The sequence below is a fragment of the Macaca nemestrina genome, chromosome 17 (genome assembly GCF_043159975.1).
Source record: "Macaca nemestrina isolate mMacNem1 chromosome 17, mMacNem.hap1, whole genome shotgun sequence".
Lineage (NCBI taxonomy): Eukaryota > Metazoa > Chordata > Mammalia > Primates > Cercopithecidae > Macaca > Macaca nemestrina.
In genome coordinates, this window is record NC_092141.1 from 15,835,424 (window position 1) to 15,852,622 (window position 17,199).

Consider the following 17,199-nt stretch of genomic DNA (forward strand, 5'->3'; position numbering starts at 1 on the left):
AGGCAAAGAGGTGAGTGAAGAACAGAAAACAGAGAGCACAAATCATCTACTCCCTTCCCTTATGAAGCTCAAATTGCTTGACATTGATGATATTATTTGATGAACTGAATAAAGAAATATATTAATTTACTCATTCATTCATTCATTCAACAAACATGTATTGAACGCCTGGCATTATCCTACCCAGTGTTGCCAAGTGTTTGGGGAAGCAGGTACTCCTATACCCACATTTGATCCATTCATTCATTTTTCAAAATATTTGAAAAACATCTTAAAAATGAATGAATGGATCAAATGGAGCATGAAGAACTCTCAAATATGCCCTCCTGTTCTCCTCCCACTCCCAAAGAATAACAGGGTCTCATGCACCCCACTGCTTAAGTCAAGCTCTATGTCATTTTTGACATTTGTTTTGCCCTCACCCTCATCTCCCATCCTCACCACACACACAGGCAGCAGAAACTCCTATGGATTCCACCACTTCTCTCCAGCCCCGTGCTTTACCCCCAACCTAAGCCAACACTCATCTCACTTGGACTCGTGCAATGGGTTCCTGACTGGTCATTCGCTGATCTCTTGCCCACTTCAAGAGCTTCTCCACAACAGAGCTGTGCTGCTTATTTCGAGCTGTAGGCTGAGGCCGGTCATGTTGTTCTAGCTTAAAACCCTTTCATGGTGGCCCCTGCTCTTACAATAAAGCAGCAACCCCTCGCCCTGGCCTACCAGGCCCCGCATCCCTGGTCCTTTCCTGTGTCTCTGACTCCCTTGATTGCTACATTCCCACCATGCTGATCTCAGACCTACTCAGCAATCAATCCTCTTTGAGCCTTTGGTACAACCTGTTCCCTCCAAGATGTGATCACGCCCTACCTTGAGTCTGGTGATTCCTACTGATCCATTCAGGCTACAACCGAAAGTTCATGTCCTTGAAGAGGCCCTTTGTGACTCTAAATCACTCTCTCTCAGAGCACCATGGCTTTTTAAACTTGGCACCCCTCCCCATTTGTAATAATATATTCATGTGAGTATTTGTTTCCCGCTTGTCCTCCCTCTAATCTATGAGCTTCGCATTTTGCATGGGATTCTTCTCTAGCTCAGAGAAGATGCTCAGTATACGCTTGCCAAATGAATTAGCATATTAAAGGCTATTTTTAAAATTCCATAACTTAAAAAGTTCTCACTGGGTGCAGAGGCTTATGCTAACACTTCGGGAAGCTGAGATGGGAGAATCACTTGAGGCCAACAGTTTGAGACCAGCCTGGGCAACACAGCAAGGCTCCATCTCTACAATTGTTAAAAAAATTTTTCTTTAAATTAGCCAGATGTGGTGGCATGTGCCTATGGCTACTCAGGAGACTGAGGGAGGAGGATTGCTTGAATGTGGGAGGTCAAGACTGCAGTGAGCCATGATCAAGCCACTGCACCTCAGCCTGAGCAATAGAGTGGGATCCTTTCTCAAAAAATACACATACATACATACATATATATGTCTACATATATATATGTAAACGTGCAAAATATGTCTTGACTGTTTATGTCAATTAACAGAAGGCTATTACTAGTTAAGTTTTTGAGGAATCAAAAGCTACAGGTGAATGTTCAACAATATGAGGGATTGGGATCCCAACTCCCACCTTGTTCGAGGGTCAACTGTGCAGTGTTTTAAAAATGCTAATGGACCAAGTCAATACCACTTAATGACAGGTCAATGAGTTATGCAATTCTGGCCAAGTCATACATGGAAATGAACCACCAGGTAACTAGCCAGGACTCTTCAAAGTGCTATGGTCATGAAACACAAGGATTGAAAGACTGATCCAGATTGAAGGGGACTAAGAAGACATGGAAACATCTGTGACCTTGGATTGGACTTTGGGCCAGAAAAAAGGGCATTGATGAAAGAGTTGGTGAGAGCTGAATAAATTCTGTAGATTAGTTGATAGCATTGTAGCAATGTTAATTCCCTGGTTTTGATCAATGTATTGTAGTTATGTAACATGTTACCATTAGGAGAAACTGAGTGAAAGATATATGGGAATTCTTTGTCCTATTTCTTTTTTTTTTTTTTTTTTTTTGAGACGGAGTCTCGCTCTGTCGCCCAGGCTGGAGTGCAGTGGCGCGATCTCGGCTCACTGCAAGCTCCGCCTCCCAGGTTCACGCCATTCTCCTGCCTCAGCCTCCCGAGTAGCTGGGACTACAGGCGCCCACAACCACGCCCGGCTAATTTTTTGTATTTTTAGTAGAGACGGGGTTTCACCGTGGTCTCGATCTCCTGACCTTGTGATCCGCCCGCCTCGGCCTCCCAAAGTGCTGGGATTACAGGCGTGAGCCACCGCGCCCGGCCTCTTTGTCCTATTTCTGTAATATTTTTGTAAGTTTCATATTATTTCAAAATGAAAAGTTAAAAAATTGTTTAAATTAAATTTTAAGAAGTATATGATTTAGGGATAGACATGAAGTTGTAAGAACCTGAAACCTAGATGAGAGATGACAGTTCTTACTTAGCAAAGCACTGCACTGATATCAACAATGGAGAAGGGGGTGCTGTTCACAACTTACATTGGAGGAACTGTTCCCTGGTGCTGGGCTCAGGTTTGGAAGTCCAATATTTACGCTGAACAACGGCAGACACTTGAGTTCTGATGTCATACTCCTCTAGAAAATCAGAGAGTTGTGAATGCACACCTGTCCAGGTGGTCAGGAGAATCTGCAAATCAGGACTTTCCAGCCACCCTTCCCTGGACTTCCTGGGGAAAGAAGGGACTGAAGCCTAGAAATGTTTCACAGAAATATGCTCAATAGACTACATTTCTTTCATAGGTAAGGCATAAACCACTGAAAAAGTGATCCAGACTGTCTTGGACTTAACTTAAAAGTATAGGCATCAGCAACCTGGGAAGCTAGTCATAGAAATGCCAGCTGATGGCATAATATAAGCATGACTAATTCTCCTTCTCTGGGTCTCAACTGTAAAAGAAAATCATCAAGATGAGAGTCCATTAGTAGCACACACTGTCTGAAGGATGGCTTTGAAAATGAGACATTTGGCTGGGCGCAGTGGCTTACACCTGTAATCTCAGCACTTTGGGAGGCCGCGGCGGGCGGATCATTTGAGGTCAGGAGTTCGAGACCAGCCTGACTAACATGTTGGAACCCCGTCTCTACTAAAAATACAAAAATTAGCCAGGTGCCTGTAATCCCAGCTACTAGGGAGGCTGAGGCAGAAGAATCCCTTGAACCCAGGAGGTGGAGGTTGCGGTAAGCCAAGATCACGCCATTGTACTCCAGCCTGGGTGACAGAGCAACACACTGTCTCACACACCACACACACACACACAAGAAAAGAAAACAAAATGAGACATTCCCCTGATTTCATCCTCCCTTCCCTGACTCTCTCTCACCTTCCCATCATCTACTGCTAGAGACACACCCACTATAGTCCATGGCCCAGAACGCATCTCACCTTCCTTGGCAAACTCCTGGAGCTTTTCCTTATAGTTCTCCAGCAACTGGATTAAGTGTACAGTGGAGTCCGTGATAACTTTGCGGATGCCGGAGAGTTTATCCTTCAGCCCTATGTAAACACTAGGGAAAGTGATGTCTTCAGTGTTCTTAAACTTGCAGTACTCCTGCGGACAAGGAAACAGCAGAACTTGCTGTGGTTTCTGTATTTCTAAACTTAGGCTTCTCTCCTCATTAAGTCACTTTTTGCATCTGTCAAATGGGCTGACAGTAACGTGTCCTTGACAAAGAAAGTACATGTAAAGTGTCAAGCTCGGGGTCTAACAAAATAGGAAGCACTTTTCTAGCTGCTAGACCCTCAGAATAAGTGGGATTTTAAAAAACTAAGTGAGAAAGTGGGCTTTTAAAAATCAAGATGTACTAGATGGCCATGAAGAGCTCCAATACATAGTCCAGACTGGGGACCAAAAAATAAAGACATTCTTGCTTTGTTAATTCCGTCAATACTTGTTTTTTGACAATTCAAACACAAGCCATGGTAGAAAATGGAGGAGCTCTCAGGCAGGAGTGCTGCCTCTTCCTTGTCAATTTCCTCCAATGCATAAATTCCTGTAATTCTTGTACCTTGCTTTAGTATTTGGAAAGTGTCTTCACACAGATAATCACATAGTTTCATGTAAGTTTCAAAACAACGTGTGATCAGGAAAGATGCTTTCAGATATAACATAGTATCAAACTTCAGCTACAACTGAAGCATTAAAGAGCAGACCAGGTATAGCAGAAAACATAGTAATGAAAACAGTTATATGAAAATGATTAGATAGAGCCATGGAAATCAAAACCAGAAAATTGAAAAGGGTAATTCAACATTTTAATGCTATATACTGTACATGACAAAAGTAGCATTTTAAATCAGTGGGAGAAGGATAAGTTATTTAATAAATGTTGTTTTGAATGCCTAACCAACAATTTTGGGGGAAATGTTATCTTTTGCCAAAATAAATGTTATCTTTTTTTTTTTTTTTTTTTTGAGACATAGTCTTGCTTTGTCACCTAGGCTGGAGTGCAATGGCGCAATCTCAGCTCACTGCAACCTCTGCCTCTCGGGTTCAAGCGATTCTCCTGCCTCAGCCTCTCGAGTGGCTGGGACTACAGGTGCGTGCCACCGTGCCTGGCTAATTTTTTTTATTTTTAGTAGAGACAGAGTTTCACCATGTTGGTCAGGCTGGTCTCAAACTCCTGACCTCATGATCTGCCAGCCATGGCCTCCCAAAGTGCTGGGATTATAGGCGTGAGCCACCGTGCCTGGCCAATAAGTAAGTTATCTTATACTAAAATTTATGTTATATGTATTAAAGTCTTTTATGTTAAAAATAAAGTTACAGGCTGGGCACGGTGGCTCACGCCTGCAATCCCAGCACTTTGGGAGGCCGAGGCAGGTGGATCACAAGGTCAGGAGTTTGAGACCAGCCTGGCCAAGATGGTAAAATCCCGTCTCAACTAAAAATAATAAAAAAAAAACTTAGCCAGGCGTGGTGGCAGGCGCCTGTAATCCCAGCTACTGGGGAGGCTGAGACAGAGAATTGCTTGTATCCGGGAGGAGGAGGTTGCAGTGAGCCAAGATCGCGTCACTGCACTCCAGCCTGAGTGACAGAGCAAGACTCCATCTCAAAAAACAAAACATAAATAAATAAATAAAGTTACAAAAGGAAAAAAGAGAAATAATTTGTATACTCTTTGGGTAGATCTTAAGGGAAACTTGTGAGGTGGGAAGCCAAATGGTTATTAAATGATTGTTCATATTTTCTTTGTGTTTTGATATTGAAAAGCAAAGAAACTGACAGAAAGAAACTCTGTTGGGGTTTTTGTCTGTCTTTCTCTGCTTCTCTTTTACTCATTCAAAAGTTAATTATGTTGTATTTGTGTATTGGGATTATGGATAATTTTTTTCTTCTTTTTTTTGTATTTTCCAAGTTTTTCACAATAAACATTTGTTTTTGTAACTAGCAGAGAATTTTTTCACAAATGGAAGCAATAAAAAAATTGTATTTCAGAATATCAGAGCTTGGATGGAGGCTTCTGAATTATATACTCCAGTGGGCTTGTTGATAAATGAGAAATTTGAGACCCAGGGATGTTAAGAGCTGTTACAGACCTGTTTAGTGACCGATTCAGGATGTTGTAGTTTACCCCCAACCTAGTGTTCCTTCCCTGAAAGGTTACATGTTCTTCAGATCTGGTTCCAATGGCTTACATTTTAATTTCTAATGATACACTGTAATGAAAAGTATTTCCTGGTTCCAATGGCTTACAGTTTAATGTCTAATGATATACTGTAATGAAAAGCATTTCCTCTTCTGAGCCTTCCTCAATTACTCCAGCCACAGCCCTCTCTGAAAAGCAGCAGGGCTCCAGTCTCATCCCTACCCAGCAAACCTCCATGCAGTGGACTGCTGGAGCGGTTTATAAAACATACTCACTGAGTCTCATCCTCTCCCATCTGAAGCCCTTCCCAGCCAGACACCTGCCTGGCCATGCCAGCCTCATCACTCTGCACCCAGCACCCCAGGCTCCACCCTTGTTAAAGTACCTTGGTTCCCCAAGTCAGCTGTGCTTCCTCAAACCTCGCTGCCTTTGCCTATGTTGTTCCCTCTACCTGGAACATACTGCACATTGAACCTGACTCATCTTCCAGGACCTGCTTCAAGCTTCCCTGCTCTGAGCAGTCCTCCCTCCCTACCCCTCCTATACTCTGCTGAATGAAGAATCTGCTTCTCCCTGTTCCCACAGCTCCCTGTGCACAGCATTGAACAAAAAACAGTTCCATTCACAGATGGCCATGGGCCTAGCAAAGCGAGGGTGCTTCGTGAGGCATCTGTGGGATGCCTCCACTCCCTCACCCCCCATACCTCCAGGAACTGGACAGTGTTGCTGATGGCCGCCATCCTCTCCAGCTCCTGCTTGTTCTTCTCCATCTCGGCACTCCTGTACTCCAGGTGGGCCTTGATGCCGTTAGCCTGGCTCAGTGCGGCTTGCTCCTTCTCCTCTAAGAAGAGCATCACATTGGCCTGGGCCTTCCTCACAGCAGCAAGGAGTTCCCCAAACTGCATTTCAGCCACTGCTTTGACCTCTGACACCGACACCTGGTGGGGGGATGGGGTGGAAGGCAGCCAAGCACTTCTTAGTGAGGCGTCCAACTTGATAGAAGCTCAACATACAGAAATGTCAGCTTGAGAAACATATACTAGGGAGCAGTTCCCTATTGTAAAAGGAATCCTTTATTCTCATGTGAATTCCAGGTTCCTGGAAAAAGGATTTACTTGTTAACTTGGTCTCCTCATCCATTTGATGAGAGAGTGAATTCCTCTATGACCCCTGAGATCCCTCACAATCCTGACACTCTGGGATTGTTAATCAAGTTTCCGAAATTGATTTTCCTACCAGAGCAATGCGTGTACTCAGTCTACTTGATAGTTATATTTCAAGAGGTAAATAATTTGGCTTTTTTTTTTTTTTTGTATAATCAGCATGAGTTAGCATTTCATTATGCCTGGTTAAACTGAACACTGAGTCCATCAGAGCCAAATGCACGTCTAAGATGATACTGTCTCTATACAGAATCACCACAAAATGTTTACGGTGTAGATGACCATGGCACCCAAGCAATTCCAGGACAAGCATGTATATGCAGAACAGAATGTGACATTCAAATAAAACATAAAAGAAAACTCATGTGAGAAACATTAAGGGTTTGAACGATAGGGCATATGCATGTGGACTCTTGCATGGTTAGCATCCTCTGTGAATGCCTCCGACCAATATCATGTTTACAACATCCTTCCAAATTCTGAAGGTTTCCTCTTCTCTGGTATTCTTGAGAACTGGTGCAGACGGCCGGGCGTGGTGGCTGCTCATGCCTGTAATCCCAGCACTTTAGGAGGCCGAGGCGGGCGGATCACCAGGTCAGGAGATTGAGACCATCCTGGCTAACACGGTGAAACCCCGTCTCTACTACAAATACAAAAAATTAGCTGGGCGTGGTGGTGGGCCCCTGTAGTCCCAGCTACTCGGGAGGCTGAGGCGGGAGAATGGCGTGAACCTGAGAGGCGGAGCTTGCAGTGAGCCGAGATTGAGGCACTGCACTCCAGTCCTATCCCATCTGAGACTTTCTAAGCTCCCCTCCAAGTGCTGTTTTCTCTTTCTCCTCCCAATGTTAAGGGCCAGCTCTGAACATCAGGGTTCCAAAGCGAGTCAAATAGCGTATATCCTTGGGCAGAGGCTCCAGGGGCACCTCCCATCCCTGGCAAGGAAGGAGAGAGGGAAGGAGAATGAGACCTGGATCAAAAAGGGGAGCACAGTAAGGAGAGGACTCAGAAAAGATGGGATTCTGAGCCCAGGCTGGGTGGGAGCCTAAAGGTTTGGAGGGAGATGGGAAGAAAAAATGATGACACCAGATAGGAGGTCTTCTGCCTGGCTCAGGAATTCAGTCCACGAGAATGACTGGTCTCTGATCAGTCTTCAGTCTGGTGGCAAAGGGAAGAATAAGCAGGGCAAAGAAAGCAAGGGGTATCCCTACTGGAGGGGGATGGTGGGAAGACACAGACAATCTCCCTACATTCTCTGTCTCTCTCTTTTTTTTTTTTTTTTTTTGAGACAAAGTCTCCTCTGTTGCCAGGTTGGTGTGGCACAATCTCGGCTCACTGTAGCTTTGACCTCCCAAGCTCAAATGATCCTCCCACCTCAGCCTCCCAAGTAGCTGAGACCATAGGTGCATACCTTCATGCCCAACTAATTTTTGTATTTTTTGTAGTGATAGGATCTTACTATGTTGCCCAGGCTGGTCTCAAACTCCTGGTCTCAAGCAATTTGCCTGCCTTGGCCTCCCAAAGTGCTGGGATTACAGGTGTGAGCCACCATGTCCGGCCTACATTCTCATTTTTATGCCAACTTTTCCATTACCTGTTGGCTTCCTTGAGGTTAGGTAGCTGGACAGAGCTGGGAGCAAATAAACTGTGGTAACAGGATTAAGGAAGAGTGGGGATGGTAGACTTTATCCAAATTCTTCCAGTCCACACCAAGAAAAGCTTTTAGATAGGTGATGGTGTTGAGAAGCCAGGGCAGCAGGAGAGGCGATTTGGGAAACCAGAGCCCTGTTGTTCAGGGCTGGCCCTCACCCTTGGGAGGAGAATAGCAGCACCTGAACCAGCTGCTCAGAGAGACTGTAGGTGGGGACAATAGTGGAGAAGGAGGCAGGCAGAGAATGGGCTCTGGACTGTGGATGGGAGGCTCAGAGCACCGTCTGAAGAGTGAAGACCTGAGATCCAGGAAAGCTACCTGGGCCCCACCCAGGCCCCCCAGGTGGCAAACCTGCTGCCTGGGGTTCTGCCAGGCGTAGGCTTTGCAGCCCTCTGACACCTCACCTCTCTCCCTCTTCCCACTCTCCTGGGAATGAGGACCCTCTGCTGCCAGCCTGGTCACTCTTCTAATTATATAACAATCATAAAAACAACCAACATGTAGTAAGTTCTTACTATGTGCCAGGCACTGTTCTCCTGGCAACCCTAAAAGGTAGGTACTATTAGGGTCTCTATTTCTTAAATAAGGAAACTGAGACAGTGATAAATGGACTGATTTGCCCAAGATCACACAGCCAAGGTTTGAACCCAGACTGTTGGTCTCTGGAGTCCATCCCTTTTACCACCATTCCACACTGCCTCAAAGTAGGGCCCAGGGTTGGGGATCCATGTGTCTGCAGTATATCACCTAGCTGGCACAGCCTGACCTCTCCCTCTGGGCCCTGGCACATTCACTAGGACGAGCTGGGGAGGCACACGAGGAGTTCAGCTGAGCTTTCTTTCAGTCCATGAGCTGTGGCTGTGGGGGACATTGCAGGGAAGGACCTTTAAGTCCGGCCCTCTCCCAAGACCCAACGAGAGACAGGGCCTAGCCCCTTGTCCACTGTGGGCACCAGTTAGGGGAACATCCTATGCCCATAATGGACTAAATACACAGGCTGCTGCTGAGCAGGTGACCAAGAGGGAAAGAGGCCAAGCCTCCCAGCAATTTCTGAACCAACTGTTTACAGGTGTTGCCTCCTTGACACTGTAAATACTATAAATCCTGAGATATTAATCACGACTGGATTCAAATCTAAAAGTCAAATTACATTTCCATACGGCAAAGAAGCAACGATGAAGAAATCTACCTCAGAAGACAGGAGAGTTTTGCTTATAACCATTTGGGAGAGCAGGGGCAAATAGTGGTGGTAGTGTTTGATCCAGACTCTGTGTTAGCTAATGTGTCCTAGTTCCCCGGCTTACTCACCCTTCACGTCCACTCAGGCTCCAGGTGTCCAGGCTCTACGACTCACAGAGGCCACAGAGTACTCCCTGCCTGCACTGCCCACTCCCGATCACCTCCAGAAAGCAGGAGCAGGACACAGCATGGGAACCAGCATGAGGATGTTGTGGGAAAGGAGCAGAATCCTGTCTACAATTACGACCCATAGGTTCCTCATAGAAGCAGATACCACAAGACTAAGAGGCATGAGACTAAAGACAAACTCAGCATCCAAATCCTCACCCCCAGCCCCAACTGAGGCCATCCTGAGGCAGGATGGTGGAAGGGAGGCGTCAGATGATATTGGTGGATTGAGATTGACTTCTGCTATGGCCTGGCCTCTCATTCCTAAACCTTCCCATTGAGAAACACTTCTTTCTTGCATGTAAATGTCATGTGCAAAGGGCATTACTTACTGCATTACTAAAGCAGAAATAGTACAGACAGGAGAGGCCTCAACACATCCAAGGAGCCAGCAGGTAATGGTTTAAAGATTTGAGGGTGGTGTACATGCCTGTCAATATACTGAGTCATTCCTAGGTCAAGGGAGCAACAACTCTAGGTTCTCCCGTTCCATCAATCTAGATAGCCCTAGATAAGTCTTGTCATCTTCATGCCCCTTGTGCATGGTAGCTATTGTAATAACTACCTCCCCTGGTCGTCATGTACTTATGAGAACTGAGGAGGGATCAAAGTGTCTGAAAATTAAAGAGCTGGGAAACACAAGACCCTCCATGTGGTTCTACAGGTTATCTTGAGCCTGGAAATCCATTATCTCTGAAGATTTATATGGCTTTAAAGGGATAATTCTCCTTCTTCCTTTAATAAAATATTGTGAGTAAGAAAGAGGTGTTTCATCCTTCAGTAGCTAGTTGGTCGTAAACACCCAGGAGGTGAAAATTTAAGTTGAAATGAATACATGCATTAGGGGTAGACGAATGGATGGATGGAGGATGGATGGAATCATTCATTCTCAGGATATAAAGATGACAATGCTGATTCACTTCCATAGGGTAGGTGTTTTGCATTCTCTCTCTCTTTTTTTGAAACAGAGTCTCACTCTGTTACCCAGGCTGGAGTGCAGTGGTGCAAAATTGGCTCACGGCAGCCTCCGCCTCCTGGATTCAAGCAATTCTGCTACCTCAGTCTCCTGAGTAACTGGGACTACAGGTGCGCACCACCATGCCTGGCGAATTTTTGTATTTTTTTGTAGAGTCGGGGTTTCACCATGTTGGCCAGACTGGTCTCGAACTCCTGACCTCAAGTGATCCGCCCGCCTCAGCCTCTCAAAGTGTTGGAATTACAGGTGTGAGCCGCTGCGCACAGCCTGTTTTGCATTTTCTTCTGAGTGGTGGTTACTGGCTTGCCACTGATGAGAGGCATTTGCAGAACTCCTCAGAGTCCACCTGAAGACCACTTACTGCCTACTTAGCCTGGCACACCATGGCCTTCTCAAATACCATCACTAATCCTGAGTTCTCAACTCCTTTTTTCCAGTTGCCAGGTCCTAGGACTGGTGAGACTCATATAATGGAAGAAGCCAAGATTACATATAATTTCTGGACCTCTGACTAAACACCCAGCCCCGCACACACATACACCCTGTCCAGACAGCATATGCAAATGTAGAAATAAGAATGTTGTTATTATAGGATTCATCTTGGTTCTAATTTATATTATTAAAAAGCAAATCACTTGCCAGGTTTAAAACTTAAACTAATTTCATAACAAATCTTGACATCAAGGTGAGGCTACCCCATGGTGTAGTCAACTGTATCTACAATTCTCTTGTGCGGAGAAACCCCGAGGAACCTACAGGAATGGAGGCTAGGCATGCAGTACCATGTCCCACACCCCCAGAAGGGCCTGGCTGACCCAGGCTGGTCTTACCAGAACAGACTTTTGGTTGGCCTGGAGCCTGGAGATGGCATTTTCATTCAACTTGAGTTTCCGCTCCAAGTCTAACTGGGTACACTGGAGTTCAGCCTAAAAAGTGGAAAGCAGAGAATTAAGGAGGAAGGAGCCCAATGCATAGAGAAGGACCCAGGCATTCTCCGGCTCTGACATCCCCGCCCTTCTTCCCTGGAATGAAGTTTAACCTCTGTGGTTGATCTCAGAAACCAGCCGGGAGGCCTGAGGAGTCAGCGGTGAGCCCATGCCCTCCTGGGGCTGCAGTCAGCATGAGTCAGCAAAAATACAGTGAGCACATATGCCATGCTGCTCACCATTTCAAGCATTTTGTGGATTACCCCACACCATCCTTGCCATACCCATACTAGCTGTAAACCAGAAATAAAGTCCTAAGACCCCCAACAATCTGAATGAATTCTTCCTCTCAGCAAAGGGCATTCCAAAGTTAACCTGAAAAAGTAGTTCAGGCCATGATGGGAAGGGGGGGTCAGACATGGCTCATTATAACCTCCTCCCTTTTGGATACAGCAGACTCCTTCAGTCTGATAAGAAACATTTACAATCTGTTCTCTCCAAAACCTCCTCCCTGGAGGCTTTACCCACACAATAAAACCTTGGTTTCCACCACCTCTTATCTTAACTCAGACATTCCTAAGTCTTTAGACAATAACTTGACTCTTTCAACCAACTGCCAATCAGAAAATCTTTGAATTTACTTATGACCTGGAAGCCCTGGCTTCCAGTTGTCCCACCATCCCAGGCCAAACCAAATTACATCTTACATATATTTGATTGATGTCTCATGTCTCCCTAAAACGTATACGAGGCTGTACCCCAACCACCTTGGGCACATGTTCTCAGGGTCTCCCATTGGTCTCCCATATTTGGCTCAGGATGAATATCTTCAAATATTTTACAGAGTTTGACTCCTTTTGTCAACACAGGTAAACATGATTATTATTTCAAATGTACAGGTGACACAATCAAGTCGTGTTTCCAAGTTCATCAATGGAGTTGAGCCCAGGCTGACCCCACAAGAGCCTCATAGGCAGTGCAGGGTTGGAGCCAGATGGCCAGGTGGGAAGTCCACATTTTTTTTACTTAGCAGTTGAGAATTTGGGCAAATTTACTTATGAATAGGAAAAACAAACTTTCTTTGTCTTATACTCACACAACACAGAACACTTGCACAAAGCCATTCTCCAACATCAGCTGGGTGTCCTAAAATGTAACTCAATTCTGACACTCCCTACTTGGAGATGGAAGAGATGCACAGGGCAAGGGATGTGGGAGGGAAGTGACACCTCCATGCCCTCTCCAGGTGCAGGGTGCACACCCTCCAGGGACTTCCACTCCTTCAGCAATCCAGAAGCTCCCAGAAGCCCAGCCTTTTGGGTTTGTTTGTTTATTTGTTTGTTTGTTTTGAGATGGAGTCTCGCTCTGTCTCCCAGGCTGGAGTGCAGTGGTGCGATCTCGACTCATTGCAACCTCTGTCTCCTGGGTTCAAGCAATTCTCCTGCCTCAGCCTCCCAAGGAGCTGGGACTACAGGCATGTGCTACCACACCTGGCTAATTTTTTTTGTATTTTTAGTAGTGACAGGGTTTTACCATATTGGTCAGGCTGGTCTCGAACTCCTGAACTCATCTGCCTGTCACCCCAGCCTCCCAAAGTGCTGGGATTACAGGTGTGAACCACCATGCCTGACGCTTTTTGGGTTTATATGGAGGCTTCATCATGCAGGCATGATTGATTACATCATTGGCCATTGGTGAGCCTCTCAACCTTTAGCCTCACTTCCCTCCCTGGAGGAGACTGGGGAGATGGGGCTGGAAGTCAAACCCTTTAATCATAGGGTTGGCTCCCTTGGCAACTAGCCCCCATCCTGAGGCTCTCGGGAGCCCCCTCAGTCACCCAGTCATCTCATTGGCATTCAGACGCTTATCACTTCAGAATCTGGGGGTTCTAAGAGCTGTTGGGTGCCAGGAAATGGGGGCAGAGACCAAACCTAAGTTTCTTTTTTTTTTTTTTTTTTTTTTTTTAAGACGGAGTCTCACACTGTCACCCAGGCTGGAGTGCAATGGCGCAATCTTGGCTCACTACAACCACCACCTCCCGAGTTCACGCGATTCTCCTGCCTCAGCCTCCTGAGTAGCTGGGATTACAGGTGCACACCCCCACATCCAGCTAACTTTTGTATTTTTAGTAGAGACAGGGTTTCACTATGTTGGCCACACTGGTCTCGAACTCCCGACCTCGTGATCGGCCCACCTCAGCCTCCCAAAGTGTTGGGATTACAGGTGTGAGCCACCATGCCTGGCCTCTTTATTTCAGAACTTAATATCTCTAAACTTCCATTTCTTCACCTGTGAGATGAGGATCAGTAAAGTGTTTGCTTCATAGGATTAGGAAAGAATGGACTAATGAGATAACGTATGTCAATAAGGACTTTGTATAGTACCAGGGACATTATTAATGAGCTCCATAAATGTCAGTGGGTGCCAGCATCGTCATCATCATCATTATTACTCCTGCTACCATGGCTGCTTTGCATTCATGTTCTGTATTCGAAGGCAGAGCCAGACCTTCTAGCCCAGGCAAGTGCCTGCCCAAGAACCTCGGGTTTGCCTGCTTTGGCCTCAGCTTCAATCTTGCCTCCTGGGATGCACTAAACACCTTCCACCAAGACGTGTGCCAAGGTGCACTTAAGCCTTTGCGAACTTCAAAGACCCTGTCACTTTCCTACTTCCACAAGGGCAATACAGAAAAAGAAAAAAAAAAAAAAAGAATAGCTTTCACTGCTTTTAATAGCTTCCATCTGCATTTAAAGCTGCGAGTCATTATGCCCTAATAGAACTCAGAGGGCATAAACTGTCTCTCCATTCTCCACTGAAGACGGCGGAGGCGGGGAATTCCAGGCGCCCCCGGGGAGGGAAGTTGCTGCAGGCAGAGGACTCGCCTCTCCAGGACACTGCAGAAGGCAGGAAATGTTTGCTTAGGCTCCAGGTCACTCAGAGTGGAGCTGAGGGGGCCCCAGTGACCTTTCACCCTTGACACCTGAGACCTGATGCCTGAGAGTGGGGAGTGGGGGTGGGTCTGGCCTATTTGGGGGCAATCCTGGATTCTTAACCTATGAAAAAGGCTCACACAGTGATCCATTCCAGGGGAGAGAAAAGAACATGAGCTGCTTGTTCAAAGGTGGTGGAAGACACAACAGAACACACCCTAGCAACAGGCTCCTACAACACGGCATCTAAACAGAAGGGACAGAAGAATGTGTTAAAGCAGTCGGCAGCAGCAGGGCCATAGGGAGGCACCCAGGGGGCATCCAGAGAAAGGGGCTTCTCTCTGCTATTTGCAGACTACCATAAAAGGAGAGAAAAGGACTCCTTAAGCACACAATCGGGGACCCTCCTGAGTGAGTCACCCCAAGAAAAGGCACTCCCAGTTACCTCAAAAGGTGGAGCCACTTTGCAAGACTTGTTTCTCCAGTTATTCCCGTTCCTAGAAAATGATGGGGTGCCTCCGACTCTGGCTTCAGGGTTTCCCAAGAGGTCAGCCACACACACATCTCAGGTAAGGGTGGGCCCTGCCCAGAGGCAGGACTGTGGTGCCCATGAGCACAGAAAGCTCTGGAAGGCAGGGCACAGACAGCTCTGCCTGCTTCAGCAAGACAATGACAAACGTGTCAAAGGCACACTATTTAGAGTCCAGAATATTATGCGACCGGCCGCTTCCTGGCCACATGGGCTTTATCAAGCCATTCAAGTCATTTAGCTTCTTATCTGGTGCAAGACTACATCAATATGCTAACAGAAGGGTTCCTTCTACTACAGGACAAAGGTGGCACACAGAGAGTGACAGCCAGGTCACGTTAGAGATGAAAAATAGGAAGAACAGGGGGAGTGAGAAGAGAGAAGAACATCCCAGACTGTGCCATTTCCTTTGTATTCCAAGCACGCAGGGTTCGCCCTTCTAGAGAAGGCAGCGCTAGCGTTCACCTGGATGCTGACTGCATTCCTCGGTCAGCTGGTCAGAATTCACCATAGTACATACAGTACATGCCAGCTCAGTCACATAAGACACACACTCCCCCATCTCAAAATACTTACAGCCTGGGAGAATAAGAAAAACCAAGTTATGTGATACTGAGTCCTGGGCATTCCTCAAAATGGCTGAAAGAAATTCTTTTTTTTTTTTTTTTTTTTTTTTTTTGAGATGGAGTCTTGCTGTCACCCAGGCTGGAGCACAATGGCACAATCTCAGCTCACTGCAACCTCTGCCTCCCAGGTTCAAGCGATTCTCCTGCTTCAGCCTCCTGAGTAGCTGGGATTACAGGCACCCGCCACTGTGCCCAGCTAATATTTTTTTTTTGAGACGGAGTCTCACTCTGTCGCCCAGGTTAGAGCGCAGTGGCGCAATTTCAGCTCACTGCAAGCTCCACATCCCGGGTTCATGCCATTCTCCTGCCTCAGCCTCCCCAGTAGCTGGGACTACAGGCGCCCACCACCATGCCCGGCTAGTTTTTCATATTTTTAGTAGAGGTGGGGATTCACCATGTTAGCCAGGATGGTCTCGATCTCCTGGCCTCATGATCCAACTGCCTCGGCCTCCCAAAGTGCTGGGATTACAGGCGTGAGCCACCGTGCCTGGCCAATAGTTCGTTTTTCTATGTAGACAGTCTTATCAACTGCAAATGACAATATATTATCTTCTTCTTTTTTTATTTTTTATTTTTTTAATTTTTGAGATGGAGTCTTACTCTGTTGCCAGGCTGGAGTGTTGTGGCACGATCTTGGCTCCCTGCACCTCCGACTCCCTGATTCAAACAATTCTCCTGCCTCAGCCTCCCAAGTAGCTGGGAATACAGGCATGCACCACCACGCTCGGCTAATTTTTTTTGTATTTATTAGAGACGGGGTTTCACTATGTTGGCCAGGATGGTCTCAATCTCCTGACCTCGTGTTCTGCCCACCTCGGCCTACCAAAGTGCTGGAATCGCAGGCATGAGCCACCATGCCCACTCAAAAATTTGTAATATTTGTCATATTTACCTTTTGGGAGAGAGGGGCCAACAATATAAAAGTAAGTTGCAGACATTATCATACCTTAGCTTTCACCATCTCAGAGGGCTGGATTCTAACTAAATGATGCCTTCATGGCTTTCTTTTCCAGTAGTTCTCTGAACTATGTGAATACTTCTTCTTCTTCTTCTTCTTCTTCTTCTTATTATTATTATTATTATTATTATTTGAGACAGAGTCTCACTCTGTCTCTCAGGCTGGAGTGCAGTGGCGCGATCTCAGCTCACTGCAAGCTCTGCCTCCCGGGTTCACGCCATTCTCCTGCCTCAGCCTCCCGAGTAGCTGGGACTACAGGCACCTGCCACCATGCCCGGCTAATTTTTTGTATTTTTAGTAGAGACGGGGTTTCACCGTGTTAGCCAGGATGGTCTCGATCTCCTGGCCTCGTGATCCGCCTGCCTCGGC

The 17,199-nt window shown here is 46.3% G+C and overlaps 1 protein-coding gene across 8 annotated transcripts in view; it reads right to left on the reverse strand.

Annotated features, from left to right (window-relative positions):
* The window catches only part of LOC105473507 (tripartite motif containing 16), a 55,521-nt gene that overhangs the window by 1,979 nt on the left and 36,343 nt on the right, over nucleotides 1-17,199 (reverse strand). For all 8 annotated transcript variants that reach the window (XM_071082375.1, XM_071082373.1, XM_071082374.1 and 5 more), the window contains 4 exons: nucleotides 11,692-11,787; nucleotides 6,372-6,605; nucleotides 3,464-3,629; nucleotides 2,560-2,655 (listed from right to left, as the gene is read on the reverse strand). In XM_071082375.1, the coding sequence (XP_070938476.1) occupies nucleotides 2,560-2,655; nucleotides 3,464-3,629; nucleotides 6,372-6,605; nucleotides 11,692-11,787 (592 nt within the window). The remainder of the gene's footprint in view (nucleotides 1-2,559; nucleotides 2,656-3,463; nucleotides 3,630-6,371; nucleotides 6,606-11,691; nucleotides 11,788-17,199) is intronic.